General features: G+C 43.9%; 1 protein-coding gene across 1 annotated transcript in view; it reads left to right on the top strand.

Moving 5' to 3' along the window:
- Nucleotides 1-16674, top strand: part of NEK10 (NIMA related kinase 10) — a 681202-nt gene that overhangs the window by 18986 nt on the left and 645542 nt on the right. Inside the window, exons 2-3 of the mRNA XM_069212020.1 lie at nt 7917-8024; nt 12100-12160. Of these exons, the coding sequence (XP_069068121.1) occupies nt 7954-8024; nt 12100-12160 (132 nt within the window). The 5' untranslated portion in view covers nt 7917-7953. The remainder of the gene's footprint in view (nt 1-7916; nt 8025-12099; nt 12161-16674) is intronic.

Genomic DNA, 16674 nt, shown 5'->3' on the forward strand with positions numbered 1-16674 from the left:
TACGAATGCCTTTCATAAATCTTGAAAGGCATTTTTGCATTCGCAAACGGTCGAATTTTGCATTTCGTACCGTTTGCAAATGCAAAATTGTTTGATACATCTGGCCTTTAATGTTGTTTACTGCCATTGGAGTCCTCTTGGAACTTCACTGTCCAACGACTGAGAATGACTCGGGCATGTGACAATATGAAGGATGTCAATACTTGGAGGGGTAGAGTTATATTATAGTTCAGTAACATATTTCATCAGGAACTCAACCTGAGAATGTGTGGACAACCTACCTGTGCCCTCTGTCCTCCTCTCCCACTGTCCTTCATGTAGATCATCAATTTCTAGACATTTCGCATTAGTCTATATTTCGCCTTCTTCTCTTGAATTTCTAAAGCCATAACACACTAAACCAGAACTAAATACGCAAAGTCACCAAGAAAAGGGTAGTAAAGGAAGGCAGTGAGAAACCTTGAGGACGTGATCATGAGCAGAAAATAAACAGTACAGGGAAAAAGTTGGCTGTAAGTTCTATGTTCTTCATAAAATCGTCTGCTTGAATTCTAAAGCTGCTTTAGGTTTATGAGTGAACACTTATAGATCAGTCGCAGATTACCAGACCTCGTAGTGCATATTGTAACAACTTCTTAGCCTTGTTAGCCTTGCAGGTGGTGAAATCTTGCACCAATTCTACTGAATGTAGCTGTCATCTTTTAGAGATTTCCATGTTAAATGGGTGCTTTATGGTGAGTAAAACGAAGATCTAAGAGCTCTCATTCTCCTAGGTTTTGTGCACTAATTTGTCTTGAAGAAATTATTTCAGGTCTTGATAAAGCTAATTTTCTGCAAATGCTTTTCCAGGGGTCTTAAACTTTTGAGAGCAGCCCCCCGGAAGCTGGTTTAGTCACTCAGAGTACCCCAGTAAACAACTTCATTCATTTATTTATTATATACTGATCCACCGATTCAACAACATTGGGCTGTTGTCCCTAAATCCTTGTACAGTGGCCAGTGACTTTATTGGCCTCCTTAAAAGGTCTTGTTAAAGCAAATTTAACTTGAGCTACTTTTGAGTATTATAGACAGTTAATTTGAAAATTTCCTGTCACACACTAACTATTGGGCATGCTACAGCTTATGCTGCACTTAATAAAATTGACATAATGTAGTCAGTTTCCTTGCCGCTTGTACTTGTGAAGTAGTCTGGGATATCACCTAGTAATGTATTTGAGAGCAGTTTAAAATGTGTGTATCTCGGTGCACGCTTGATGAGGGCTAATGGTTTGGATACACATAATCGGATAATAGATGAGAAAATTCTCACCACCATAATAACAGAAATGTGTCTGGATGGAGCCCAAAGCCACAGATTAACAGAACCCCATCAACAAATGAAAGCATTATATCTAAGAACAGATGGGTCCCTAACTATGTAGGTTGGGCAGCAGTGATCTTCAGATCACACCTAATGCATCACCAAGACTCTGAGGTAAGTCCCTCTGAACGCATGAGTGAAACCAATACATTTTGATAGAGCCCTCTTACTGTAGGGAGTTGAGGAACCTCTTATACTGCGTCAGGAGAAATGGGCATGACCCCTCTGATAATCCACCCCACCTTTATTTGCTGCTTTTACCAGTGATGCTGTGGGTGACACCAGCCTCTGTGACCAGCTATCAGCAATATTAGGAAGATCAACAAGTGTGATCAGTGAAGGGGACTGAAGCAGGCTGTGGCCATCACAGAAGTGCCTGAGTCGGCTGGTGGCTGGTAGAGAGTTGCAGAGGTGATGGTGAAGGGGGTACAGCAACCCTAAATCTGGTGCAAGAGTCGGATGGTGCCAGCAAGGGTTTGAGGCCTTCTTAAGGGGGTTGCTCCCCACGGTGGCTTAGGCCTGTGGCCATTGTGACTGTAAGCAGGGCTCGTCCCCTGCCAGCAGATTCAAGGAACTTGGCCTCAGTTGTGGGTGTGGTCCATTTCATTAATGAATTTAAAGGCTGAATAGGCCAGAGCATGTGGTGTTGGATTCTTTTATTAGTAAAATGAGTGGTCTTTTTAGTGTTGGGCAGGAGTGGTTATTGCCTCATAATGCATTCACTAATTGTAATGTTTTAGCGTTTTGTTATTGTTTTAGTTTGACTAATATGTATGTTGTCTTTATTGATGTGTTTATATTTTTATTAAAATTGTACATTTTGTAGAGTCTCATTTCCCAGCTAACTTCGATTGTTGCTGCTTAATAGCGTGGTCTTATAGACGGAAGGTTAATGCCATCCCTATGTGTTTAAGAACGTGTTATAAAAACGTACGTGCCTGGTGATTGGTTAAATCAAAGGTGTGCAGTGTTTAAAACTTTAACAATGTCTTTATACTATTACTTTGACATTAAAAACGAAAAAGCCACCGGACGGGCTAATTTCATTTGGAAATGAGTGGATGGAAATCACCTCTAGGCCTCAGTAATGGCACAATGAGCACTGTGCAAATCTCACGGACAAAATAAAGCATAACTTATTTTTTAAAGAAGTATCTTTTTCCATAAACGGTGTGTGTGCTGCAGCATATGAAACCACACACCACCCAAGTCACTCCATTTATTCCCACAGCAGCCAGACCATCCTCTGAGCAACGAACTGCGTCCAGGTTAAACCAAGTGTTGTGAAAGGCTCTGCAGTTGAATACCTTACTCGGCTCCATCCGCCTCCGAAAAACTCTGGATTCCTAGCTGTGTCCTCTTTGCATCTTTCCAAACCCGTAGGGTTCTTTCTATCAAACATATTTTTATTAAGTTTTCACAGGAGCAATAGTAACGGGCAGTATGGCTTGGATGTGCGCTAATTAGTGGTCCAGAAATTACAGAACAGAGTGCCTTCATATCCAATCGATTACCCCCACACCCCGGGTAATACTCTGCTTCCCTCCCCTCATCATCAAAATACCTCCCACGCAGTAGCATCAAGACATGAGTACTATATGTAGTTGCAATTTAAGCCACTGCGTCTCTATATTGTCTGCAGCAGCCTCTTCTGATGTTCATTGAGAAAGTAGATTCAAACTAAATCCAAAAAAGTTCTTTTTATGGAAAGTCCACAGTTATTCGTGTTAATGGTGATGAGGTTTACTAGGAATCACTACATTTCTGATTGATTGATCTTTGCCACACTAATCTATCAAAGCATTTGTAAAGTGCACTACTCATCCATGAGGGTTTCAAGGTGCTGGGGGGGAGGGGGCACTGCTGCTGCTCGAACAGCCAAGTCTTGAGGTGTCGCCTGAAGGTAAGTAGGTCCTGTGTCTGTCGCAGGTGGGTGGGAAGAGTGTTCCATGACGTGTTGGCGGTGAGGTGGGAGAATGATCTTCCACCAGCAGTTGTTCTGTGGATGCTTGGGATGGTGGGCAAGGTCAGGGGAGCGAAGCTTTCGGGTCGGGGTATAGAAGGAGAACCGCCTATTGAGGTATTCGGTTCCGGTGATGTGCAGTGCCTTGTGAGCATAGGGGAGGAGTTTGAACGTGTTTATCTTGTTGACGGGGAGCCAGTGCAGGTCTCGCAGGTGGGCTGTGATGTGGCTGTGGCGGGGATGTCCAGGATGAGGCGCGCTGAGGCGTTCTGTATGCATTTCAGTCTTTTCTGGAGCTTGCCCGTGGTTCCTGCGTAGAGGGCATTGCTGTAGTCCAGTCTGCTGCTTACATCGGCTTGGGTGACCGTCCTTCTGGTTCCAGTGGGGATCCATATGTAGATCTTCCGAAGCATGCAAAGGGTGTTGAAGCAGGAGGAGGAGACGACGTTGACTTGCTGGGTCATTGATAGCGATGAGTCCAGGATGAATCCCAGGTTGCGTGCGTGGTCGGTGGGTGTCAGTGCGGTTCCCAGTGTGGCAGGCCACCAGGAGTCGTCCTAGACAGAGGGAGTGGAGCTGAGGATGAGGACCGCAGTTTTATCAGAATTCAGTTTCAGGCAGGTGTTCTTCATCCATTCGGCGATGGCCTTCATTCCTTTGTGGAGGTTGGTTTTGGCAGTGGCGGGGTCCTTCGTGAGCGAGAGGATCAGCTGGGTGTCACCGCCGTATGAGATGATGTTGAGGTTGTGAGATCGGATGATGTTTGCGAGCAGAGCCATGTAGACGTTAAAGAGGGTCGGGCTGAGGGATGATCCCTGGGATACACTGAAGATGATTTTGGTGGCTTCAGAGTGGAATGGAGGGAGGTGGACTCTCTCGGTTCTGCAAGTGAGGAAGGAGGTGATCCACTCCAGGGCTCTGTTGCGGATCCCTGCATCGTTGAGGCGTGTGTGTAGGGTGTGGTGGCAGACGGTGTTAAACGCACCCGAGAGGTTCGAGAGGATGAGGCAACACATGTTTTGGACCCTAGTTGGAGCGCAGGCCTGGGCTTTTTCAAGGCTTTACATCATAAAAAGGAACTAATCAACAGCATAAAGAATTATAGATTCAAAAATGTTTATAAGTAAGAAAGGAATTCATAGTTAGTCCCATATGTAGAACAAAGTGAAATTTACAATAACAGAAATCACAATACACAAATGGGAGAGCGTGACACAATATTTTTAAATAAGAACACCAACCGAAAAAAAAAAAAGAAAAAAAAACTAAATATTAGAGAAAAAGAAAAAAAGAAGGAAGAAAAAAAAAATACAATTACTTATACTTTTGCAATGTTTTTGGCATGTTCCTTCACTGGTATTTAAAAAATGTAACAATGTTCCTTATTCAAAATAGCTTGTTTTTGTTACATAAACCCAATGTGTAGTACATTAACAGTCATGTAAAAGTAAAATACTTCTACTTTTCAGTTTGTTTTTGCAAAGAGACCTATGAGTCACCATCTGGGTGCCTGCAGAGTGGTTGAACACATCTGGAGAGGTCTTACAATTGATCTTCAAAATGCAAGTGTCCACAGTGAGCTTTTCCATTGTGAGTACTGACCAAAGTTTGGAACCACTGAGAGAGCGATGGGGGGACTGATCTCTTCCATTGAAATGCTATCACTAACTTCGCAGCCCCCCTAAGATTGCAGAGTTATGTCCCATTCTGCATGCGCCCAGGATGAACACTCTTGGACTGAAGGGTAGCCGAAGCGTTCCCTGCAGAGTCCTTGCTGCTTCCAACTACAATGATGACCGCTTCAGTCTTTCCCACCACATCTGCATGGAGACTCCTAGCATCCCACATCCCCTCCAGAAATATTGTGAAGCTGAAGATGTACCTTCTCTGGTGTGTAGTGCCAGTTATGTGGTAGCTCAGCAAGAATCAATCGGTTTTTAAATCTCCTAGAGCTTTTATGAATGCCTTCCCTTAACAAGTCCCATTCTCATAAGGAGATTGGGGGGCCCAAGGTTTGTTTCCCATTGTTTCATCAGAACAGTTTTTAATGATAACTACACATTTTAAAACGTTGTATATTTTTGTAATAAAATGCATCTTCCTATGGGTAGGTTGCCATTTTGTTGACGGGGCTGGCTTTAGGGCAGTGCCACTGCGGTGGCCGCACTGGGCGCGGACCGTGGGAGTGGGGCGGTGACCTCAAAGGGGGGGGGAGCGCTGTGTTTAGCAATAACTTACACCTGATGCAGAGTTCTTTGTGCTCTAGTTTCAGGCAGCAATAAAAATGTCAAGGTAACTCTTGCGATAAATGTTCCTGCTAGAGAGAGACAGATCAGAGATGTGTCTAGTGGCAGTTCTGACTCACCATAAAGTAGCACAGAGGGTTAATATGCCTGCTGCAAAGAACGTGTACCATGCAGATCACAGATCTGTATTTTACGTGGATAGCTCAGTGGATTACTGCTTTTGTCCTAGAGATTCTTTTTTACTATAGTTCATAAGATACAACCCTCATACAGACATTGACTGTTATGAACTGTCATCAAAGAGCTGCATGCAAACTGCATAAAATATGTTAGAACGTTAGGTTCTTCTCCCCAAGTCTTTCATTTTCTATTCCTAATGTTGCTAAATACAGTTAATTTGGGTATTTGGGTAGATAGGCATTCTTATTAGTAAAGCTAGCCTTTACCAGTGCTTTAAAACAAATGAAATGTAGGTGAGAGAGAGGCTATGGAGAAATGAGGGGAACTTTGGCCCGGTGCTAGTGAGTTATGCCTCGCAGGAGGAAAAAGGGGTGGGGCGGCATGTGGCGTGGAAGATGGGGTGGGGAACCCAAAAACATAATTAAAAAAAAAAAACCTTTTTTCCGCGCTGCGCCATCTGCTCTGCTCTGTCTCCTCAGGCTGCAGGCACAGGCTCCCAGCCAATCCTGATGTTGCTCAAAGTAGCATCAGGATTGGCTGGGAGTGCCCAGCCAGGGTGCTCCCAGGCAGACTGGGAGCCTGTGCAAGCTCTCTCCAGCCCGATAGAGCACACTGCGCATGTATGTTTGGCCGGCCCGAGACGGCAGGCCAAACATACATGCTCAGTGACAGAGAGTGCTGTGCACCCCTCCTCCGTCCACGTGATGCCCATGGCCCCGCCCACTTTTATAGAAACAAAAAAAAAAGCCACCCCTGTGGTAGTGAGGGAATCTGAGGAGGAGGTCCTTAGGTGGGTGCCTAAAATGATATTTGCACCAGGCTCCACCAGTGCTATCACACTTAATCATCCCACTCCCCATTAATTTCTGTGAAATCACTCCCTTGCCTACGAATCCAGATGTTTACAGGCCTTACTTCTTTGAACCGCCTCCGTTTCCTGCACTGGCTACTGGCACTAACTACGGACCATTTTCTAACGCCCTTGCTGTCCACCAGGTGATGTCTTGACTACAAGGACCAGCGAGCGGAGTGCCAAGACTCTCACCCGGCGCTCCATTGACTATGGGCTATTTTGAAAAAAAAACCTCTTTCTTTTCGCAAAGAGCGACGACTGTGTGAGCGTGATGCCTGCGCTTTATTTGACCTGTGTATATACAGGTCCATGGCTGCTGTATTCGCTGCAGGGTTTTGATTCAGGTGCTTCTCTCTTCCAATGTCTTGAGGAGGCCTATAAGTTTTAGGTGCCGAAACACGTCGACATCTTTTCCGGGGGAGTTTTTTTTGGACCCAGTAGCAATCTCTACCCTATACGACTTGCACAGACTTACTGTGGACATGAATGTCCCTGTGCTGCGGGTGCTTACGTAACTACCTCCTTTGTGGACTGCGCTTTTAAAGCAGGACTTACCGCCACGCTGCTTATAATATGTTGGAAGGATGGAGTTCGGCTGTTTCTCCGCCATATTTTATGGAGATACCTTGGCATATTGTTTTTGCGTTGCAATGTAATCGTTCTTTTGTCTATATTGATGTTCTGTAACTTTGTATGATTGGTGTTTCAGGAGCCATCATTTTGAGGTGTGGGTTATTTTATGGTTCGTTTTAATCAGTGCTTGAAATGGAAAATAGAAGTGCAGGTACTCCCTGTCTGAGTACCTGCTTGCTTCTAAGAAGTGCCGGTACTCCCTAATTAAAAGTATTACGTTTATCTTGAGAAGTGGAGGTACTCTGCCTCTCAAAATAAAAAAAAGTGCCGGTACTCAGTAATGGACAGTACCGGCCCCTTTAAAGCACTGGTTTTAATTATATTAAAAAAGTTCTTTGTCCAAAGCAATATAGGACAGTTTCAGTAACTAATTCACGTTTTTCACTGGTATAATAACCATAGGGAGATTCTTTCCTGCTATATACCACCTGTTGTGGTTGCTACAGGTCATCCTGCAGCATCCGAGGATGGAAATGTCAGACAGTTGGTCATGGACGTATCCTGGCTCTTGCTTAAGACACAACCCGCCTTTTCTGTTAACATAAGTATTTATTTATTGGGCATTGGGGTACTTTTCTGTGTTGTATGGTTCCGTTTTGAAAAGTGGTTGAAATTAACGTGGGTGTTTTGTAACTGTGCGGTTTGTAACTCTGAATCTCTCCTTTCTGATTGGTAAAGGCAAACAATGGTAACGCGGGGGATTTGACGAATTAAAATGCCGGATCTGGACAAGAAGGGGAAGAAAAACGGAAAGTCGACAGAAAAGAAAAATCCAGCATCTCCCAGGTACGGCAAGCACACCCCTAAGGTGAACATGGTGACGCAGTTTTATAAAGAACACATACTGAATGAGACGGTGAAATTCACACTGTGTGGTTACAGGATCTATAGCTACAAAAGGCAGGTGCAGAAAAGTTTATTCAAATTTGCATATACTTCTCTTTGAGGGCGGGGCTTAATTGTTTGTATGCCCTAATAATTTTTTTTAAAAAAAGCATTTATGCATGCACACAAGCTTACGTTTGCACATTAAAGTGCATTTGCACATACACAATTGTTTCTGAACATATTTATTTGCTCTCAGGGCCAGGGACTGAGAGTTTGCGCCCTTCCCTGCTCCACAGGTTATCTAGGGAGACATAATCACCCTCACGTGTTTGGCCGGTTCCTGTCTGTGGCCCCGAGTAATTACCAGTGGCTGAGATTATTTCAGATAAACCACTCGCCACTTTTTTTTTCTTCACTTTTGTGTTTTCCTCACTTTTTTATTTTCCTTTTTCTGTTTTCCTCGTTTAGTTCTTAATTTGAGTCTTCTTGGCGCCACGACATTTTTTTTTTTAAATTATTGATTACTATACAGTGGCCAAGCATTCCTCTCAGATCCCCAGCAACGGAATTATATATACTTTACAGGTTGTAATTAATTAAACATGAACAGTAGTCCTGGAAAAAGGCAAACATGCACCTTTCGTGAAATGGGAGACCGCAAAATATCAGTCCAGCCCTGCTTTACCCACCTCCACCCCACTAAGCCTCAAGATCCAGCCCACGAGGCAGTGATCACTCCCAGGGGTGCCTCTGAGCCCATGGCCTGAGCTGCTGCTGGTCACCTTTCACATTACCATGTTATCAGAAGGCTGCTCAGAGCCGGACTGGGAACCCACAGCAGCCCCCATAGGGTGCAGAGCAAGCGAGCCTGACCACTGCAATGGGGCTTGAGGGGGTTCTCCTGCCAAGAAAATGTGGGCAAAAATGGTGCATTTTTGCAATACTTTTTTTATTATATATTCAATTGTGTTAGCTTCTCAAGCATAGTAAATGATGACCTTACAGTGCACTAGTTTACAGCAATCTTTATTGGGGCTATTCAATGATTTCCTCACATCACCCTCTAACAGTGCCCTAAACACTGCTTAATTTGAGCTGGTTTCCGATGGGGGGACTGGCACTTATTTTTGGGGACTGGCATTTATATTTCTGCAGCAAGCATTTACTGCAAGCAAAAGACACATATAGGAAAGATGGAGAAAGAGAAAAAATAAGAAGCGTCACAATGGGAGAAAGCTGCACAACTGAGCTGAAGGGGCAGGGAGTGGCTGTAAATAGATTAGAGGCCCGAGATGGCTTTAGGATTACGCTGCCTCAGTTGGTAAATACTAGGGAAGAGATGCCATCCCAAACAAGTACCAGCGATTCACTCTGGGCTGGTTTCTAAAGTGGTCTTCATCTTTTAGTTGTACAGACTGCCCATTTTCTGGAAACCCAGAGTTGAGACTTGGTAGGCTTTGATTCCAGCAGACAGAATCCTTCAGGCTGTGATCTACCTCTTGCTCCACCTTATAATGCAACTGTGTTCAACTGACCCATGCGCAATCAAAATTGGCAGTCAGAAAATCACCTGCATTTCATATATAGTTTCTTGTGATCAAAGGGCAGACAAGTTAGACTAAGGTCTGGTACATATGTGTCATACTTGGACATTGGACCTACAAGCGACTTTCACCGGTAAGTAGACATCTTCCGCCTTGGAAGCCTACACAAGGCAAGCCCTTGTCTATTCAAAGCATTCATGTTCTTTGTCTACACGCACATTTACTCACATCCACTTTATGTACACAGCGAATACTTTTGTCTATGCAAAAGCATTAACCTTTGTGTACATGGTGCATTTCTAAAATGGCAAAGTCTTGCAAAGGATTCTTTGTGGCAAGGTTAACGCAAGGTGGGAGACCAGCATACTTCCAGGATAAAGGGTTGGGTAGGAGTCGGTCAGCCCTGATAGTGGTCAGATAAAAGCAGCAAGCGAAGGACTCCTTGCTTGCAAGGTTTCTCTTGTGGATAGTTAGACCGTGGCAGTACTGGTGCCTCGTGCCAGGATGTTTCAACTACTGCATCCGTCCTGTGTCAATACTGTGGATGTTCTGTCTCTGTGTCACTTGTGGTGGTGACTGTTAGCAATCTTTCCCATCTGCAGGGGTTCCCTCATTTCAGTTGTGGTTGTTCTTACCATCAATGAGAAGCACAAGCAAAAAATCAGGTACCAGAAGTTTCAACTACAGGTTTGTAGATTGTATGTTTTTTACATTCATGGAAAACATGTCTATGTGGGGTGTATAAGTAGACTGATATTCTTTTTGACTTCACATTTGACAGTGGCATTCTGTATTCATAACATGTGGAGTCTAAGCAGCAGGCATGTTGACCACCAGAAACAGGATCGGTGGTTGCTGGCAGTTCTGCTAGGTCAGCAAGGCTTCTCTTGCAAGAGAGAAGATCTCTCTAAGAATTCTCTTTCAGATTCAGTGGCTTCTACAAGACTTCTGAGCTCAACGTGCCTTTTTTTGAATTGTGCAGTCCATACCCTGTTTCAGATTTTAAACCATTATGTTACCAAATGTAAACACTTAATAAATGTCCCCCCTTTCCCACAGCTTGTAACAAACAATTCATAAGAGCCTTTACTTGGGGCTGCCCAAATCCTGGAGATGAATTTGTTTCCTTTTATTCAAGGGGTGGGAGTCTCTATTTGCTGCCCCTAGCATCAGTAGCCTGATCTTCTCCCTTAAGAACACAGATCCTACCACTTTGACTCATTGGTAAGTTAAGTCAGTTTAGTGTGGGATAGCTGTGACATTCCAGGCAGATCTGGCCAAACAAGTGCATTTGCATATGAATCCTCCTATTCAAGCCGGTCCCAAGCAAGAATTCATGTTTAGCTAGCTGAATTAAGGTAATAGTGCATTTACTTGTAAGAATATGATTTAGAAGCACGGTTCGACAAATCAATTTCAGATTTGTAATTTTTAAGGAAACATAATCTTTCTGTAGATAACAGTGCAGGTAGGTACTACTACTGTGAAACTATTTCTAAATATATTTAGAGTTTCAGAATCGTTGCCTCTAGCAAGTGTGTCACATATGCTGACTGAGCTCAGCACAAAGGCAGACAAGACACATGATCACTTTCCAATCTAATGCCATAAATCATTGCATTAATTGCAGCCATGCTTTTTCCCTGGAAACTAATTTAAGGAAGAACCTGATGTAAGACACCAAGGCCATTCTCAAGTATTGTTAGGTATTGTACCACAGAGGTAGTGGATTGGTACATCTGATACTAAACCACACCCATGACTAAATTACCATTTGGATTGCCGTTTTATTATTTACAGTCCTCTACTAATGATCTCTCGTGGCACCCACCAGGGAAGTAACTAAGAACAGAAGTATACGTATTTCAGAGCCAATGAAATACTCAAACGGGCCAGTAGGGGGTGCTGGTCAGCTTTATCATCAGCAGTACCTAGACCTAATGTGTGTGTGGTGGAGGACATGAAGTTGGAGGGGCCAAACCACTTTTTAAAAGCCAGTTTGTTTGTATACACCTACACACCATGGTTATTTTGGCTGGGCTCTTTGCCCAGTTGCAAAGGTACTGTTGGCTCAGATGTGCACGTTTTGCGTTTTCAATCCCACCCTCAGTCCAGTGCGGGAATATTCAGGCAGACGGCTACTTTCCAGAAATGGGCTCCTATTCCATTTTTTCAAAAGAAACCTTCTCACTACACAGTCTTGGTGGAGTTGAGTTTAAATACTTGAAATAGTTCCTCCCACTCTGGAATAGTGCCTGTATGATGTGGATCAGAGTCAAGAGTCAATGAAAGCAGTGTGATTGAATGCCTTGATATTACCACCTCGTTTGCCCAGTATTGCTAAATCTCCTGAAAATCAAAATTTTGGGCTACTGTACAATGCACGACAAACGCAGTCTGTCCAAGTTGCTGCCTTTGCCATTTAATTCTGTTTTACAATTTATTTTGCATTCTGCTAATCAATTGTACAATCTTCTATTCAAATCCAGAGACCACTCAGACATCAGAAAATTGTGCGCCCTTCTAAATGTTCAAGCAAGCAAACAGCAGGTAAGAACTGATGCTGAATACCATGTTTCATTTGAATGATATATTTAATCACATCAATCAAAAAACTGCCTAAAATTATAGAAATGTGCATTTTATAAATACATTTGCACATCACCACTTGTAGTACCTAAATTATAAGTCTGAATACTCATTGCAAGACTTTTTCGCCTGATCTTTGCATCCACAGGGATCCCTCAGTACTAGGAAAAGTAAGAAAGCAAATGTTCCCAACAAACAGACTAGGTGCTCATCCTGTAGTGGAAAGCTAGCCTTCAAAGCTCGTCGACTCTCTGGAGTAGCTTGTTCGAACAGTTAAGCCCTACTTCAAATGAGGTTGTGTGATGGATTAGACTAGACACAGTGCAATACAGTCATACAAGTCATAGTAAAGATACAGGGCCTCAGTCACAAACTGCACTTTGTTGTACGGTTTGTAGTACTACAAAGTGCTATTCCAAAACTCTACTTTTGTAGTAACTTGTGTAATAACTTACTCGTTTGTAGTCGTCTTGTATTGCTGTTACAGAAGGAAAGGGCTTCCACAATTCTGGCAGTGGGTCAAATAAAGGTGTCAGTGCTATATCTGAAAGCTCTGTGGTTTGCATTCTTTTCTTTCTGCTTAAAGCCAGCAATCTTTGGTCCACACCTTTGTATTAACAGGGTTGAACTATAAACATTAGTTATGCTCAGCTTCCCTTTGGATTGGTGGAAAGGCTTCCTCCCACTGAAATTAATCTCCTTAAGTGCTTAGGCATTTCAGCAGCACTAGGCATGCAGCAATCATTCCATTGAAATTCTACAATCAAATCAAAGGCTAATTTGTGATATCTCAGAAATGACATCACCAGATTTCTAATATGCAGCACTCAGAAAGGTACTGGTTGAATATAAAATAGTTGGTTTAAGACGTTGGGCTCTTATGCCACAGTTACCACAAACCCTAGGCTCATCCAGTCACAATCAAATCTGACAGAACATCTGTTAGTGTGAGCTTGTTGCTTGACTCCAAATACCGAATGAGAGAGTCCGAAAGCAAGAACAATCTGATACTTAGATTTCCTACCTCCTGCCTCTCAAACGCCTACCTGCTCCTTCCCTCAATCCCCCTTCCTTCCATATTTGCTTCCTGCTTTCTTCTTTTGTTCAGTCTCTCCCCTGCGTTCCAGCTTCCCAATGCTTCTCCTACTGGTTCGGTCATCTCTTATTCCTTGTTATGTTTTCTTCTTTTTGTTCTTTTTATTGCACTTTTCTTTCCCCGTTCCTATTCTCTTTTACCACATTTTCATTGTGCTTCCTGTTCTTCTGTGTTCTACAATGTCTCAGTGGTAGTTTAAGTCAACTTTCAGTTACCTAAAGAATATAGGCAGTGAGTTGACATTAACTACTGACCAAGGCCAGCTCAGAATTCCAGCCTTCCAAGACTGGTTAAATGAATACCAGTAAAATTGGATTTTGGGATTATATTATTTCTGATAGATACTTCTTAACGCAGATTCCTCACCTAGAGAATATTTCCAAGGCGTCAGACTGGATAGAGAAACTTAAAAGCAGGATTTGCCTCCACGCCGATATCGTTCCTCTCCAGGGGTGAAGAATGGAGATGCATATAAGCACCTCCCATACGCGCTGACATTAGTTTTTCTTTTCATGCCTTCAGCTACTCCTTGGTCCTATCAAACCTTTTTTTTCAATTTCTATCCAGTGCGCAAAGGAAAATGTCACCCCCTAAAACAGTTCAAGCCTTGTAGGGACTGTTGCAAACATATGTCTGTGTTGGACCCTCACAAAGTATTATTGTGGTGCCTGGGATTGGAGCATGATTCCGGGGCCTGTGATTACTTCACTCAGATGAATCTGAGGGCCATTCAGGACTGCAGAAGGTGTATGCCACCAAACTCCATGCCATGACAAGCTGAAAGGAAGATCCCTTTTCCACTCCTGAAGACATTCCCACAGTAATTCCTTGTAGCCGGTAAAGTCTTTGGGTAAGTTCAAAAAGAAATATAAGGAATTGAATTGGAAATTCTCCCCTTCCTGCCACTCTCAAATTCCAGAGAAGGCAAAAGGGTGTCAACAAGCCTCCCAGTCTCCACTGCTGCAGATATCAAGTCTAGTCCCGATGCACCCAGACTTTCCACGTCCATCTGCGAAATCGCAGCAAGTGGCAGACATCAGTTCCAGTGCCACCCGCTATGCAGGTTACCTTTGCTTCGATGCTGGTGCCCAAGCCAGAGGAGGATTTACAGACCGTTGTGCTTCCCAACTCTCAGCATAATCCACCATGACCTCAACCAAGACAGCACTTTGTTCCAACCAGAGTACAGTCAGCAGGCAATCTCTCTGATTCTGCTACTTTGCTATTACCATGAGGTGGGGTCCAGAGTTTGCACAATCATGTCAGTGCTGATTCAGACAATGACAATTTTGAAGAGGGGGTGATTTTGTCCTCTAAAATGATGAAGAGAATTAATATGAAGAACTCTAACCTACTAGTGGCCTAGATACTTCTCCAGATACTGGCATAGTTTGATCTCCTGGTCCTGCCACTGAAGAAAGTGCTTCTTTCGATGTCATTATGCTAAGGATGGCAGAAGTACTAGACCTACAATGTGTCACTATAGATGTGAAGACCATTATTTTGACATATTCCCCAGCCTGGTCCGGCACCTAGAGAATCTACTGCAATTTTTTAATGAAGCGCTTATGGATACCCTCTAGGACACTTGGGTGAAACCATTTTCCGGGCTGCCAGTTAATAGGTGTGTCACCCTGTACCATGGCCCAACACCAGGCCACACTGCTTTTCATACACAACATCCTACAACAAAGAGTTTGTTGGTGCAGTCCCCTGATCATGAGTTTAAAAGAATAGAATAGAAACTTTTGGCAAATGTATCTTTTTTTTCCACAAGCTTTGCTCTGCGTTCAGTGAATGCCAGCTCTCTTCTAGGTCTGTCCTCCCATTCTCTATGGGACACAGTGACTCAAGTATTGCCTGCAGTGTCAGATGTCCTTGGTGCATTCCTGACCCAAGTTATCCAGCATGGCCTCAGCAAAGCAAAGTTTGTAATATGGTCTGGTTTGGACACGACTGATGGGTATGATTGGGGCACTTTGGCATCATGCCTGGATGAGATCTATGGGCTTGTTCCAGGATGTCTAGGAATCTTTGATGGACATGGAGTTCAATGGTGTTTGATTTTTTGGCAACTAAGCAGATTCAATACTGGAATGGTTTTAAAAAAGGGTAATCGGACGTCCTGGGTCTTTTCTCTCCAGATCATTGTACCTCCCACACCCCCATCAGAGTGGCTGGCAGAGGACGACTTGCCTGCCTTACAGCAGGAAATACAGGCCCTTTTGGCCAAAGGGGGCATACAGAGAGTTCTGTCCTTGGATGTGGGAACGTGGTGTTACTACTACTACTACTTCCATGTGCCAAAGAAGAACTGAGGCCTCTGTCTTATTTTAAATCTTCACCCTCTCAACATCATCCTGCAGAAGGACAAATTCATGATGCTCACACTAGCTTGGGTCCTCTCTTCCCTAGACCCCAGAGACTGCACGGTGGTGCTGGACCTGCCGTACGCTTATTTGTTATTAAAAACAAAACAAAACTGTTATGTAGTCTCACGGCTGCTACCTGTAGTTCACAGTGGCCCAGGAGCGTTTTCAGTTTTAGTGCTACCTTTTGGCCTCACCAGTACTCCTGGGATGTTCACGAAAATTATGGCAGTGGCCGCAGCACACTTTGCACAGTCTTTGAGGTTTTGAATGCTCCAATCTTCCCCTTCATTGATGACTAGCTGTAGAAGGCAGGCTTGCCCCAGGCAGTCATCCAGACAATGGCAAATGTCCTCATATCAATGTGGTTCACCATCAGTGTGCCAAAGTCACACATGGCTCCTTCACAGAGGCCCCCTTTCATTGGAGCGATTCTGGATACCGTACGGTTTTGTGCCTTTCCTCTGGATCAGAGAGTCCAGGACATTCAGGTTATGTTTCTGTCTCTGTCTTAGATCTTAATGTGAATGGCCTTGAGTTTACCAGGATTGTTGGCTTCCTGCATTCTGCTGGTGAAGCATAAAAGATGGCATATGTGGGCTCTGCAGTGAGTGCTGAAGACCCAGTGGACACAGGATATGGGAATTCTGCATATGGTAGCCCTTTTCTTTACTTCACTCAGGATTGACAGTGGTTGCAGATGCATTGCTTTTGGTTAGTGGAGGTTATCTGAGAGAGGTGGAGATCAGGGGCTTCTGGTCTCTGGTGGAAGGTCAACTCCACATTAGTTTTTTGGAGTTGAGGACGACCCCTTTGACTTTGAAGGCCTACCTGCCTGCCATCAGGGGAAAGCTGGTGCAGGTGCTCATGGACAACACTACCATCAGGTCGTACTGCAACAAGCTGGGTGAGGTGTGGTCTTTGGTCCTGTGCAAGGAGGCTGTATGCCGCTGGAAGTGGCTGGACTGCCAGGACATTTCTCTGATGGTGAACCACCTAGTGCATTATCT

Source organism: Pleurodeles waltl, chromosome 10 (assembly GCF_031143425.1).
Source record: "Pleurodeles waltl isolate 20211129_DDA chromosome 10, aPleWal1.hap1.20221129, whole genome shotgun sequence".
Classification (NCBI taxonomy): domain Eukaryota; kingdom Metazoa; phylum Chordata; class Amphibia; order Caudata; family Salamandridae; genus Pleurodeles; species Pleurodeles waltl.